Below are 15,255 nucleotides of genomic sequence, written 5' to 3' on the forward strand. Positions count from 1 at the left end.
AAAAACAAAAAACAAAACACACACACACACACACACACACACACACACACACACAAACAAAAAGAAGCTAAGAGAAAAATAAGTAGCAGAAATAGTAAAACATATTGTTATATTAGATATAGCAACTGATTTGCATTTGCCTTAGCAGCTTCAGTGGAGTAATAAGAATACAATTCTGAATTGAATTTTAAAGAGTGAGGTCAGTTGAGGAAATAATGACAGTGATTATAGATTATTGCTGGTATTCAAGTTTAGGTGGTGGATTCATCTCCCAAGCTTCCTACTCTGGAGTGATTCACCAGTGACACCAAATGGTTCAGTGATGATTGAATCTTTGTGAAGTACAGCAACCCGTTTAGTTTCCTGAAGCAATCTCTTCCCTTGGCTTCATTGACAGTACAATCTATTGGTCTTCCGATTCCCCTGACTACTCTTTCACATATTCTATTTCACTTAAAATGTATAATATATATATTTTAAGATAACCTCATACATACACATGGGTTCAATTATCTTGAATGATCATTTCTGGCACAATACAGGAAATCAATAAGCATATATATACACACACACACACATATTGAGTCAGCAAAATAATTATTTTTCTAGTATTTGTACTAATAAGCTCTATTGTCATTTAATGATTTTTTTAGCACAAACATTTTAAGAATATCTGGATTTGAATGTATTTTCTTTTTTTTTTTTGGATGGAGTCTGGCTCTGTCGCCCAGGCTGGAGTTCAGTGGCACTATCTCTGCTCACTGCAAGCTCCGCCTCCTGGGTTCAAATGATTCTCCTGCCTCAGCCTTCCAAGTAACTGGGACTATAGGCACCCGCCACCACGCCCGGCTAATTTTTTGTAGTTTAAGTAGAGAAGGGGTTTCACCATGTTAGCCAGGATGATCTCGATCTCCTGACATGGTGATCCACCCGCTTCGGCCTCCCAAAGTGCTGGGATTACAGGCATGAGCCACCATGCCTGGCCTGATTTGATTGTATTTTCTAAATAAAAATTGAATTGCTATTTAGGTTATTCCAGTACCAGCAAGTGGGCTGTTAAATCTTTAGATACAGCCTTTTAAGGTTTTTAAAAAATATGTCATTATATCAATTAGTATTTTTCAAACTGATCAAAAACTAAACAGTTTCAGATTTCCTATCTAAAGTTTACATTTTTTATATATGCCAGGTGGTTGTGAGAGCTTTGATCAAAACAACCTTACCTACTTTGAATGTGTTTCTTGTCTGCCTGATGATCTGGCTGATTTTTAGTATCATGGGAGTAGACTTATTTGCTGGCAGATTCTATGAATGCATTGACCCAACAAGTGGAGAAAGGTTTCCTTCATCTGAAGTCATGAATAAGAGTCAGTGTGAAAGCCTTCTGTTTAATGAATCCATGCCATGGGAAAATGCAAAAATGAACTTTGATAATGTTGGAAATGGTTTCCTTTCTCTGCTTCAAGTAGTAAGTACACTTTTGACTTTTCCTTATTAATTATATATTCATCCATATTGTAGGTTGAATGCAAAGGACAAAATGTGGGTGATTAATACATTTGGTTATAAAATATTTTAGCAATTAGTAGATAAATGTAATGGGACATACAACTATCAGGGGAACCCGCCCCCAATATTTCAGTGTAGGTTCTTTCTATTTTCCATGTCAGCTGGCTGAGAAATAAAGAAAAAGAGTACAAAGAGAGGAATTTTACAGCTGGGCCGACGGGGGTGACATCACATATTGGTAGGACCATGGTGTCCACCTGAGCCTTAAAACCAGCATGTTTTTATTAAGGATTTCAAAAGGGGAGGGGGTGTACAAACAGGGAGTAGGTCACATGCTTCAAGGGGCAAAAAGCAGAACACAGATCACATGCTTCTGTGGAAACAGGACAAGGACAAAATCAGAACTCCTGATGAGGGTCTATATGTTCAGCGGTGCACATATTGTCTTGATAAACATCTTAACAGAAAACAGGGTTCAAGAGCAGAGAACCTGTCTGACCAAAAATTTGCCAGGATGGAGTTTCCCAATCCTAGTAAGCCTGAGGGTACTGCAGGAGACCAGGGCTTATCTCAGTCCTTATCTCAACTGCATAGGACAGACATTCCCAGAGTGGCTGTTTATAGACCTCCCCGCAGGAATGAATTCCTTTCCCAGAGTATTAATATCAATATTCCTTGCTAGGACAAGAATTTAGTGATATCTTCCCTACTTGTACATCCGTTTATAGGCTCTCTGCAAGAAGAAAAATATGGCTCTTTTTGCCCAACCCTGCAGGCAGTGAGACCTTATGGTTGTCTTCCCTTGTTCCCTAAAACTCGCTGTTATTCTGTTCTTTTTCAAAGTGCACTGATTTCATATTGTTCAAACACACATGTTTTACAATCAATTTGTACAGTTAACACAATTATCACAGTGGTCCTGAGGTACCAGTGAGATGTACATCCTCAGCTTACGAAGATAACAGGATTAAGAGATTAAAGTAAGACAGGCGTAAGAAATTATAAAAGTATTAATTTGGGAACTGATAAATGTCCATATTAAAGCGAAATCTTCACAATTTATGTTCCTCTACCATGACTCTAGCCGGTCCCTACATTCGAGGTCCCTGACTTCCTGCAACATACAACACTAGGCTAATTTAAAGAGACAGCCCAGGCGCGGTGGCTCATGCCTGTAATCCCAGCACTTTGGGAGGCCGCCGAGGTGGGCAGATCATGAGGTCAAGAGATCAAGACTATCCTAGCCAACATGGTGAAACCCCATCTCTGCTAAAAATACAAAAATTAGCTGGGTGTGGTGGCGCACGCCTGTGGTCCCAGCTACTTGGGAGGCTGAGGCAGGAGAATTGCTTGAACCTGGCAGGTGGAGGTTGCAGTGAGCTGAGATCATGCCACTGAACTCCAACCTGGTGACAAAGTGAGACACTCTCTCAAAAAAAAAAAAAAAAAAAAAAAAAAAGAGATGAAAGTTAAATACTGTCCCTGCCCCATTGGATGAAGGAAGTGGAGATGCAAGTAAATTTAACAGAGGAAATACAGATACTGGCCCACACTATTTTTACCACCATCGATCAGATTATAGGGTAATGTATTAGTCAGGGTTTCCCTAGAGGGACAGAACTAATAGGATATATATATCTTCTTATATATATATAATATATATCCTATTATATATTATCCTATATAATAATATATATTATATATCCCATTATATATTATTTATCCCATTATATATTATATATTATCCCATATAATAATATATATTCTATATATATATATATTTTTTTTGTGTGTGTGTGTATATATATATATCTCTCTCCCATAAGTTCTGTCCCTCTAGGGAACCCTGACTAATACATTATCCCATAACTTGATCAGTGGTGGTAAAAATAGTTTGGGCCAGTATCTGTATTTCCTCTGTTAAATTTACTTGCTTCTCCACTTCCTTCATATATATATATAGGATATATATGTATATATAGGATATATATGTGAATATATACACACACACACATATATATATAAAAGGGGAATATATTAAGTATTAACTTACATGATCAATGATCACAGGGTCCCACAATAGGCTGTCTGCAAGCTTGAGGAGCAAGGAGAGCCAGTCCCAGCCTCAAAACTGGAGAATTTGGAGTCCAATGTTTGAGGGCAGGAAGCATCCAGCATGGGAGAAAAATATAGGCTGGGAGGCTAGGCCAGTCTCGTCTTTTCACATTTTCCTGCCTGCTTTATATTTGCTGACAGCTGATTAGATTGTGTCCACCAGATTAAGGGTGGGTCTGCCTTTCCCAGCCCATTGACTCAAATGTTAATCTCCTTTGGCAACACCCTCACAGACATGCCCAGGATCAATACTTTGCATCCTTCAATCCAATCAAGTTGACAGTCAGTATTAACCATCACAGGTAATAATTATTTGGTCCAATCCAAGTTGCTACTTTTTAGTAGCATTTTGAGGAACTGCTACTCAGTGACTCAGTATCTAGCAGATGTGAAGAGTTGAACAATTCCTCTTATGTCTCTCACAGAAAAGAAAATGTATAGCAACTACAAGTCACCATGACACATGGCCGCATGTATTTATTTACCATTTATATATTTGTTTCTCTATTTATCTTTTTCTAGTCATACTATCTTAAAATATTTTGTTACTAACTACAAATAAACTAAGTACTTGAAATAGTTGTTAACAGACAATATAATAATGAAAATGTTGAGAATCCCAATTACACAGTATATGGAAGTGTGGCAAACCTATGCCAAATGTTTCAGTGCACTAATAACAGATTGAGATTTTACTTTTTATTTGCCAGGAAGCATAAATTTTAAATGCATGTCATTTTTACAGGCAACATTTAATGGATGGATCACTATTATGAATTCAGCAATTGATTCTGTTGCTGTAAGTATAATGTCATTTTAAAGTCATTGTTAGGATACAAGCAAACTCATTTTTGCAATTTGAGCACAGGACACCAGTAATAATGAATAGAAATTAAACGCTTTTCAGATTGGATATTTCATTGGCAGTGAAATTCTTCTAGAGTTATTATATACAATGATTGAGGTCCCATAGGCTCATTTGAAAGGTTACCAGATTTTGCAACAATGGTTAAATGAATGAAATGAACTTTAACATTCATACAAAGCAATGATATCCTTTTGCCAAAGAGCAAAAAGAAAACAGTTTCATTGTTGGGTTTTCTTGTCATAAATTGTTTTATAAAACTTGTTTTAAAAAGCCGATATCAATAATTTGCTTATTTTAAACTTCTAGGTAAATATACAGCCTCATTTTGAAGTCAACATCTACATGTATTGTTACTTTATCAACTTTATTATATTTGGAGTATTTCTCCCTCTGAGTATGCTGATTAGTGTTATTATTGATAATTTCAACAGGCATAAAATAAAGATAAGTATAAATATTATTTGTTTATCCAATGTCTGAGGAAATCAGGCATATACATAAATATATAAATGCCCTGCTTCAAATAATTGGCTTTGGATTCAGCTTAATGTCATTTTTATTTGACATGTATCTTAAAAAATCATGATTAATGTTCCTGCACTTTGATGAACATTGCCAAAATGTTCATCTTTACATTGACTTTTAAATCCAAAATATGTACTACACAGTCAAGTTTAAAAGTTAAAAATTATAAGTGTCTGTGTAAAAATTACAAGTGTTTTGAAAATTGTGATGTACTGAAAAATAAATACTGTAAGTAAAATTTTCTATCTTAACAAATATGTGAAGAGTTCCAGAAAAAAAAGCACTCTTTTACTCACTGTTATATTTAAAGCCTTCGGAGTCAGCCAGCATGGACATCTTTCTAAGTTAGAGTAGTTCTTTCTGCTAGAAGTAGAGAGAGTCATAAATCCTAATTGGGTGGCCTAAATAGGAGTGCTTGAACCCGATAAGACAGAGTTCAGAGACAGAATTGAGTAACTACTGTTTCATACCATTTCTAAAAAGCGACTTCCTTCAGGGCCTCCACAAATGCAAACGACTAAAAAGACATGTAAGTCGAGTTGTTTTACACAGGCACCTAATCTCTTTTGGGAAGCCTTTCAAAAAAGTCAAAGGAAAGAATAGTTTAATTTTGAAATTTTATCTTCAGCCATGTAATCAAACTTTAGCCATGTGTAAAATCTGGTACAGTAGACCCTCCTTATCCATGGGGACTTTGTTCCAACACCTCCAGTGGATGTCTGAAACTGCAGGGTAGTACCTAACCTGTTGCTGTAAATCAAAACATGTTTCTGTTCACGTTAAGATGGCTTTTCCATGACTAAGGCTTATCATGCACTGTGGCCATTTGCAGTTTGAAGTATAACAGCAAATCAAGCATACATTTATTTTTCATTCTTCACAATTTCCTGGACAGAAGATTCATTCATACCATAGATTTGGCAGCCTCAGCATATATGTATATTTTTTCTTTCCTTAAGTCAAGCACTTTCACCTTTTCTCTTAAAGGAAGCACTTTGCAGCTTCCTTTTGGCATATTCGAATGCCAGCATCACTTCTCTTACATTTTAGGGGTTATTATTAATTAAAATAAGGATTATTTGAACACAATCGCTGCGATAACAGAGATACCTGCAAAGTGACTAATGTGTGGGTGGCATAGACTGAGTGGATATGCTGGACAAAGGGATGATTCACATTCCAATCTCCACAGAGCAGGATGGCACAAGATTTCATCACACAACTCAGACCCACATGAAATTTAAAATGTATTAACTATTTATTTTTAGTATTTTTTCATGCAATAATTTCCAACTGTGGTTGACCATGGCTAACTGACTCTGTGGAAAGTGAGACTTCAGATAAGGGGGGACTACTGTATATCACTCTTGAGTCTCCACCAGTGAAATAGGAGTAGACAGCCGAGTGATCAAATGTGATTTTGATTGGATGCTTCAGCTTTCTACGAATATCAACCCTGCAGGATAACATACTAAGATTTGCTTCTAGGCTTCGAATTGGTGTTTACCATCAATTTAAGCGAGCAGGTCCTGATTTAGAGCAGTAACAATTCCTAATTCCTAGGACATGATATTATTCACTTCACATGTATTACATAAGATACTGAAATTAGCATTATAAACACAAAAATTAGTAAGTCCTCAAACGTGCTATGAAGAAGCAAGCACAAGGTACTTTTGGAATAATAGTAAAAAAAATCTTCTGATAGTATTTGAAAAATAAAGCAATATACAGTCATATAAAAATGATCACATATGATCATTTCTGTTTATTTCTGCTTATTAAAAGATACAAATCAACTTTTCCTTTAGCTGTTGAACTCAACCTTTCTTAGTAAATATTTCCAGATATCCCCTGCTGTTTCTCCTTTGCCCTCTTCTACAACCCTATGTGAAAATAGAGTTGACGCTTCCCTAAGAGAGTGCCCGTAGAGATTACTGAATTTCTGTCACTATCGGCGTGTATTCTGTATGTGCTTTGTATGGATTTTTGGGCAGAAAGTCAGACATGTTCAAACATGATTTCGTTCACTGCAGTTAAGCCTTTCTTTAGAAGAGTAAATCAATAATTGCCAAGTCTTTAAAATGCATACTAATATAAGGGAAAATTTGGATTAAGTGTGATTTTAATATATTTTTCTTTCCTTTCTTTACCTGGGAGGCTCAAATATCTTTATCACAGTTAAACAGAGAAAACAGTACTGCAGGCTGAAGAAGTTAATGTATGAGGACTCTCAAAGACCAGTACCTCGCCCACGAGTAAGAAAATGTCTAGATTTTTTGAAACTTCAATGGAGGTGTTTTTTATACATTATTTTAAAAGCCTTAACAAATGCTTTTGACAAAATTTTTGTGTCCCTTAACAAAGCTTTTCATGGTCATTTTGTTTGTTTGTTTGTTTTTACTATATGTTATAGTTTGACAAAAATTTAGGTTCACACTCTCGTTTATTTTGGGAAGAAAGTTGTAGAGTATAAAGACCATATATATGTATATGTATCCTATTAATGGGACTATTACACCTGTTTTTTTACCCACAGAACAAACTCCAAGGATTCGTTTTTGACTTGGTAACAAGCCAAGTTTTTAATGTCATTGTTATGGTTCTTATATGTTTCCAAGCAATAGCCATGATGATAGACACTGATGGTCAGAGTCTAGAAATGTACATTGCTCTCTACTGGATTAACTCAATTTTTATTATGCTATATACTATGGAATGTATACTGAAGCTCATCGCTCTCCGTTGTTTTTATTTCACCATTGTGTGGAACATTTTTGATTTTATGGTGGTTATTTTCTCCATCACAGGTGAGATTTTCTTTAGTCAAATTTTTATTCATAATAATATTAATTCAAGCAAGCTCTTACACTAAATATCTCATGAAATATAGTCTCCTAATAAGCAAAACAGATAGGGATCTTCTTTTATTTTCAACAGGAATGCTTCACATTTGTATTCATACATGTACCACCCATGCCTGATAGAGATAAGATGTTCAAAAATATTTCTTGGACTAATAACATAGACTTTGCATCACAAGCCTCCAGGTGAATGTTTAGTCACCCCTTCATTCTGTAATATACATTAATTTTCTGGATGACGCTAGAAAGATCTTTATGCCTTAGAATGATGTAACCTTTCAAGTCTGCTATTATTTCCTTCTCTCTAATCTCTAAAACTATTTATAACTTATACAATACTAGAGTTTCAGGCTTTAATAAATTTGTTGCTTGTTTTCTCTTACTTTGGAGATCTCTCTCTTATTTAATAAATATACTTGATAATTCTCTTTGTGAATAAAGGCTGTATTATATGCAAAAAATTCAGTAGTAAACAAGATAGGTATAATTTCTGTGTATACATAGTTTACAGTCTATTAAAGGATATAGATAATTAAACAGTACATTTTAATATGTGCTATTAAGGTTATGGTAGGGAAGGCACAGGGTGCTGCAGCAGCATAGCAGAAGGAGGTCACCTAATCAGTGAGTAGAGGTCGGAGAAAACTTTATGGAAGACGTGAAATCTAATTAGAGACTTTTCAGATAAGGAGATAGCCAAGCAAAGAATTTAGTGTCAAAGAGTTTTGGGCAGAGAGAAGTTTGTCTGCTTCCCCGTAACACACATATTATGATGTAAGTTCCATGAGAGTAGGAACAATATTTAGGTTTACTGCATCAAGCACTATTCTATGTATTGAGTAGTAGAAAATGTAGATAAACTGTTTGCCCAGATGTGCTTCCAAATATTCACTCATTCAGTTGATAGTGGAAACAATGCAACTAAAACTACTGAAAAAAACCATAAGTTTCAGAAAAGAAGAAACTATCAGAAAAACTGATAGAAAAGTATGTGAAGACAGGAGGGAGCTGATAGGAGGAAGGCAGAGGAAGGATGGAATTAGAGTCCTGTAAGACTGAAGGGGACTTCATCAGAGAACTGGAACAAAAAGCAATTGCAGTCAGAGAGAAAGCAGTTTGAATTTGAAATTTCAGAAGGCAAGGTATCCTGGGTCCAAAATGTGATTGTAAGTGTGGTTTTGTAAAATCATGGAGAAGAATATAATAACTTGAGAAGACCAAAGACAGAAAGTAGCTTTTAAATGGATTGTTGATGGTAGATGCTAAGGTGAAATGAGAGAGATTGAGTCAATTATTGAAGTATTCAATGAATATGAATGAAGAATGAGTAGACTATAGAGCCAATGAATGGTAGAAAATGATATAGCTGAATGGCATGACCCACAGTGTCAAAAATCTCTTTCTTTATAAAGATAATAGGAAGGAAAAGTGACCAGAAATCATATTGAAAAGAAAGAAAGATATATATTTTTTCTTTCTAATCTGAGGAAAGTGGAGTGGGGAAGAATGAGCTCCCTGTATTTGAGAGGGTTGCAAGGGAAATAGAGGCTTCAAGATAGAGCCAGATTTAGCCATCATCCTCTGCAAACTGAAACAGGAACAGAAATCCAAACACTACATATTCTTACTTATAAGTGGGAGTTGGACAATGAGAACACATGGACACTGAGAGGGGAACAACACACACCAGGGCCTGTTGGAGGGTGGGGCATGAGGGGAAGGAACTTAGAGGACTGGTCCATAGGTGCAGCAAACCACCATGGCACATGTATCACTGTGTAACAAACCTGTATGTTCTGCACATGTATCCTGGTGGTTTTTTTAAGAAGAAATAAAGAAAAACAAAATTTAAAAAAAGAACCTCCCCCCCCTAAAAAAAAAGAGATTGGGTTAAAAAATTAGTGATGAGAATGCAGAGGAATTAATTCACAATTTAGTGATACTTCCATCATAATGAAAGAATTTGGAAGGTTGAAGGGAAATGAGAATTTAGGTCAGAGTAGAAGATTCACTAAAGCACTATAGAGATAGGGTATTGATAGGATAGAACATCAGCGAGAAATGTTATCTTAGACAGAGACCAAGTTTAACAGAAATGTGAGACATGATTCCTCCAGATTCAACAAACCTCCCGTATCACTTAGAAGTCTCTTGGGATTCTTCCTTCCACTACCTTCTCAACTCAAAATAAACTACATTCTCTCTAATACTTCCAGAGAACATGTCTTTAATGTAATTATAATTTTAACTTGTTTGATAGTTCTTGTGTTAATCACTGCCATACTTCCCTCATCTAACTACCTCAGTTACAAAAAAGTTCTAAAAAAGAAAGACTTATTTATTCAACTCATATTTAAAGTTCCTGGAGCCCCAGTACTATTTATGAAATAAAGAAATTAAATTATAATCTATGAATCATGAAATGCCAGACATTTCTGTAATTATATTTACCAATTAGGTCTTTCTGCCTTATAATTATTTTAAATGTCTATCACTAGTTTCTAACTTATAAGGTTCCCGAAGACAGAAATCATGTCATTCATCTTTGCATATTGATGTGATATATTTATTGGGCATTCAATAAAAGTTGCATATTTTTGATCCAATAGCAATAAAAATTTATGATCCAATTTCTTGATCCAATAGCAATAAAAAATTTCTTGATCCAATAGCAATAAAAAATTATGACTATTGTCCTACATTACAGAATCAGGTCATCTGTAATTCCACAACTGCTTGATCTGTGCTACTCTTAGATTATGTTACAGAAAAATAATCTTCCAAATTTAGCTAGATACCATAAGCATTGATACAGTTGGTGTTTGGCCGACCCAAACTTTCAACATACTAACTGTTAAATGAGAATGATTAGTAAAATGGAAGGGATCAATAAAGGATTAATAAAATATAGGGAAAAACGATTAAGTGTAAAATAATTTATAGTCCTCAAAATACAATTGTGTTTGAATAATTGTATAGCCTGCTTTATCTTTTCCCACCCCCAGGACTATGTCTGCCTATGACAGTAGGATCCTACCTTGTGTCTCCTTCATTTGTGCAACTGATACTTCTCTCACGGATCATTCACATGCTGCGTCTTGGAAAAGGACCAAAGGTGTTTCATAATCTGATGCTTCCTTTGATGTTGTCCCTCCCGGCATTATTGAACATCATTCTTCTCATCTTCCTGGTCATGTTCATCTATGCCATATTTGGAATGTACAATTTTGCCTATGTTAAAAAAGAAGCTGGAATTAATGATGTGTCTAATTTTGAAACCTTTGGCAGCAGTATGCTCTGTCTTTTTCAAGTTGCAATATTTGCTGGTTGGGATGGGATGCTTGATGCAATTTTCAACAGTAAATGGTCTGACTGTGATCCTGATAAAATTAACCCTGGGACTCAAGTTAGAGGAGATTGTGGGAACCCCTCTGTTGGGATTTTTTATTTTGTCAGTTATATCCTCATATCATGGCTGATCATTGTAAATATGTATATTGTTGTTGTCATGGAGTTTTTAAATATTGCTTCTAAGAAGAAAAACAAGACCTTGAGTGAAGATGATTTTAGGAAATTCTTTCAGGTATGGAAAAGGTTTGATCCTGATAGGACCCAGTACATAGACTCTAGCAAGCTTTCAGATTTTGCAGCTGCTCTTGATCCTCCTCTTTTCATGGCAAAACCAAACAAGGGCCAGCTCATTGCTTTGGACCTCCCCATGGCTGTTGGGGACAGAATTCATTGCCTCGATATCCTACTTGCTTTTACAAAGAGAGTTATGGGTCAAGATGTGAGGATGGAGAAACTTCTTTCAGAAATAGAATCAGGGTTTTTGTTAGCCAACCCTTTTAAGATCACATGTGAGCCAATTACGACTACTTTGAAACGAAAACAAGAGGCAGTTTCAGCAACCATCATTCAACGTGCTTATAAAAATTACCGCTTGAGGCGAAATGACAAAAATACATCACACATTCATATGATAGATGATGATAGAGATGTTCACGCTACTAAAGAAGGTGCCTATTTTGACAAAGCTAAGGAAAAGTCACCTATTCAAAGCCAGATCTAATCCCACTTACCACCTCTTTGCATATTTCTTCACATATCTGAAAATGTTGAAAGCCTAAGCCAGGAATAAAAGATCAGAAAAAGTAGAGATAATAATCAATTCTTTACAACCCGTGGTAATTAAGCTTATATTCACAAGACTTCATGCCAATTCACTTTTTAGCATTATATCTAACAAGTCCAGAGAACCCTTAATATTGCTGCAGTGAGTTTAAAGTGGGTTAAAGTGGCCATTTGACAATCTCATGTTTGTTTTCTCTACATGGCTTATATGATGTGTGCCTTCTAGGGAATGAAGGGAAGTGGTGATAGAGATCAGCAGCAGCAGGGGCTTTCTTGTATATTTTATGTATAATTTAATGGGCTTCAAGTCACCACTATTAAGACTCACAGGTAAGCAAATACTTTCCTGATGTGGGATGGTGAAATGCTACTGGCTATTAAATCATCAACTTGCCTAGACAAATGTCAATTGGAAGAAAGGAGAGAGCAGTTCTTTAGAAAGTGCCTTTGAGATCAGCCTCAGAGATTCTTGGGCTGATTAAAACTGCATTTGAAAAAGATTGGTTGGAGCTCTATGTTTATTTTTGTATGTTCTTGTTTTCTTTTCATTTTGGAACGGGGAATGAATAGGATTTCATTGTGCTCGAGCTCCTGGTTTCTCATCTCTGGCTAGTTCCACCTAAGCTCTGGCTCTCGAACAGGGCAGATTCATGAAACAGGAAGCATAAAGGAGAGTTAAGGCCTACATTTTTTTGCATTTTCTTCTCATTTCCACCTATTTTTTAAAAAAGTATACATTTACTAAAATGATGTAATAGATAATATGTTAATAGACTCAAGCTTTACCTTATTATGAAATTGATGTATTTTTACCAGTTATTTCTAATGTAACATTAAATATATAAGATCTGACAAATGTATGTTTAAACATGAATTAGAAGAGTTGAGAGCTACCATTATGTACAGGGATTCTCACAGTGTCTTGACCCTTAACTGGGAAGTTGTGGCAACTTTAAGGTACTTTTTACCGTACGTTATAATTCTTTATAACTTAGAGAAAGACAATGGTCACTCAAACTATGGGAACTATGAATTAGGAGATAAAAGTTTAAATTTGTTGTTGTTTTATAACATTAGTATGTACAAGTGAGTTTTCCCTTATATATTTACATTTTCAATGTTTTTAATCTTATCATATACATCAATACTCTATAAAATGTTTTATATTCAAAGAACTGTAAAATCCTAAACATTAGTTCTCACTATTGAAATTATTTTTTAAATATAGACATAAATAGTTGTCCTTTGACTTATTCATATAAATATAGTCATTTACTTCCATGTAGTTTGAGATTCTGCAAGTTATTCCGACTGTATGAAGATTGATTTCAGTGAGCCTGCTAAGTCCTAAAAGATTCAGAAAGAAAATTTATGTTATTGATTTAAATATCATCCTTTAAGTATGTTATGTAACATTCCATATAATTTATGGATCAGTAATTGTATTTTATTCTGAATGCATGATCTCAAGCCTTAATTATTATAATCTTTTTTTGCCCCTCAGAAATTGAATAACCTAACCAAGATGCCTTTAGGGGATGCCCTAAATGAATGTAATTTCAGGGTGTTTTTTTCCTCTCTAAGTGTTCCTTCCCTTTCTCCCTCTGCTCTCTGTCATGTTATGGGGACCAGTGAGGAACCAGTGTTGACTTGGTGAAAATGTGACAGTTGGTGCTTCATCTAAGCTTCTCTGTTTTCTATTTCTTGGGAATCCTTTACTGTGGAAACTGCTTCAGATACTTAAACTGAATCATAACTTGCTTCTGTAGATTGCATAAAGACAACAAACTGATTTTGGTTTGAAAAGTATGTCTTTTACTTGTAAACCTTGTTTGCCAGTTAGCTTCCAAAAGCTGTGTAAAGAGTTATTTTTAACAAAGTCTTAACAATATGTTACTTTTTAGATACTATAGAAAATAATAAATGTAACTTGTAAACCACATTAAGCTATGTTTGTTCTTAATTTGATAAATCATGTTGGCAACTTTGTGTAGTATACTTTTTAAAAATAAGCTTTACATTAAAGTTTGTTAATTCAGGCTTAAAACTGGAAACAGTTGTGCTCTCTTTAGATCACATAATTTTGTAAAACAAATTTTAGTAAGCTTACCAGAGGCCCCTACACATTAACAAGATATAAAAAGATAACTCTTCTATCAAAATTATAATGATAATTTTACTAGATGTATTTTCGTATTATTAGAATTTGCTTTCTGGAAGAAAATACTGAAATTAAATTTATTGGTACACTACTATTTATCAATTTCTGCATCTTCAAAAATTTTATTGTGCTTCATTAATAGATATAATACACTTGAAATTGTTTTAAAGATAATGGTAACAGCTACCATTTATTGAGCACACTCCTATGCCCAGCCTTATCCTATGTATTTATCATGCATGAAGAAGTGATCACTCTTAGTTCATGAGTGAAAAAAGTTAGGTTTAGAAAGGTCATGAAGTTTTTATATGGCAGAGACCTTATAAGTAAAACGGCCAGGACTCTAAACCAGGTCCAGTTACAGAACCTTGATATGTTTTCTCTCACACTCACTCTCGCTCTCTCTCTCTCTCTCCATCTCCCTCTGTCCCACTTTCCCCATTTAGTGGAGGGAATTTTAAAAGTAGAGACATTCCCTGAAAAAAGGGACGTCACGAGCGAGAAAATTACAGAAGTTGAAAAATTCAACATTTTGTGAATGCTGAATACTAAAGGTAAACTCAGATCCTATTCAGATAAAGATATATCTGAGACTGAAGAGCTTACTGACTACTGAGGGGAAACATAACTATGCAGCTGGTTATCCTAATATGTGATAATTTTTATACTATGAGTGTACATTGTAATACACATATAGGAAGGAATAATGGGTTCTGTGTTGGATATCAGAGGTGAAGTGAGTAAAGTGGGCCCCTGCAGAAAAGGAGGACTTTGTCAATTAAAGAAGCGATTTTATTAAACACACAGGCACGTGTAAGGAGAAGAGTCCACCACAGAGATGAGACATGGGCATCCAGCTTATAGTTCTTCATGCTGGAGGATAAAGAGATATGAGCCAAGGAGACGATGAAATCCCTATTGCAGAGATTAGCTAGAAAATCTGAGCAGAATTACTCTGGACACCTCAAATCCCTTCTCAGACATGTTTTATTTTCTTCTTTGGTTTTTGAACTTTCTCTTCTGTTATCTGTTCCTTTCCATAAATTCTGGGTCTGCATTCTTAGCTATAATGGTCAATA

General features: G+C 35.1%; 1 protein-coding gene across 1 annotated transcript in view; it reads left to right on the plus strand.

Annotated features, from left to right (window-relative positions):
• The window catches only part of SCN7A (sodium voltage-gated channel alpha subunit 7), a 101,903-nt gene extending 87,946 nt beyond the window's left edge, over positions 1-13,957 (plus strand). Inside the window, exons 20-25 of the mRNA XM_050752824.1 lie at positions 1,190-1,468; positions 4,370-4,423; positions 4,799-4,936; positions 7,171-7,275; positions 7,557-7,827; positions 10,887-13,957. Coding sequence (XP_050608781.1) covers positions 1,190-1,468; positions 4,370-4,423; positions 4,799-4,936; positions 7,171-7,275; positions 7,557-7,827; positions 10,887-11,953 — 1,914 coding nt within the window. The 3' untranslated portion in view covers positions 11,954-13,957. The remainder of the gene's footprint in view (positions 1-1,189; positions 1,469-4,369; positions 4,424-4,798; positions 4,937-7,170; positions 7,276-7,556; positions 7,828-10,886) is intronic.
• Positions 13,958-15,255: the final 1,298 nt, after the last annotated feature.

This window comes from Macaca thibetana, chromosome 12, assembly GCF_024542745.1.
Source record: "Macaca thibetana thibetana isolate TM-01 chromosome 12, ASM2454274v1, whole genome shotgun sequence".
Taxonomy (NCBI): Eukaryota; Metazoa; Chordata; class Mammalia; order Primates; family Cercopithecidae; genus Macaca; species Macaca thibetana.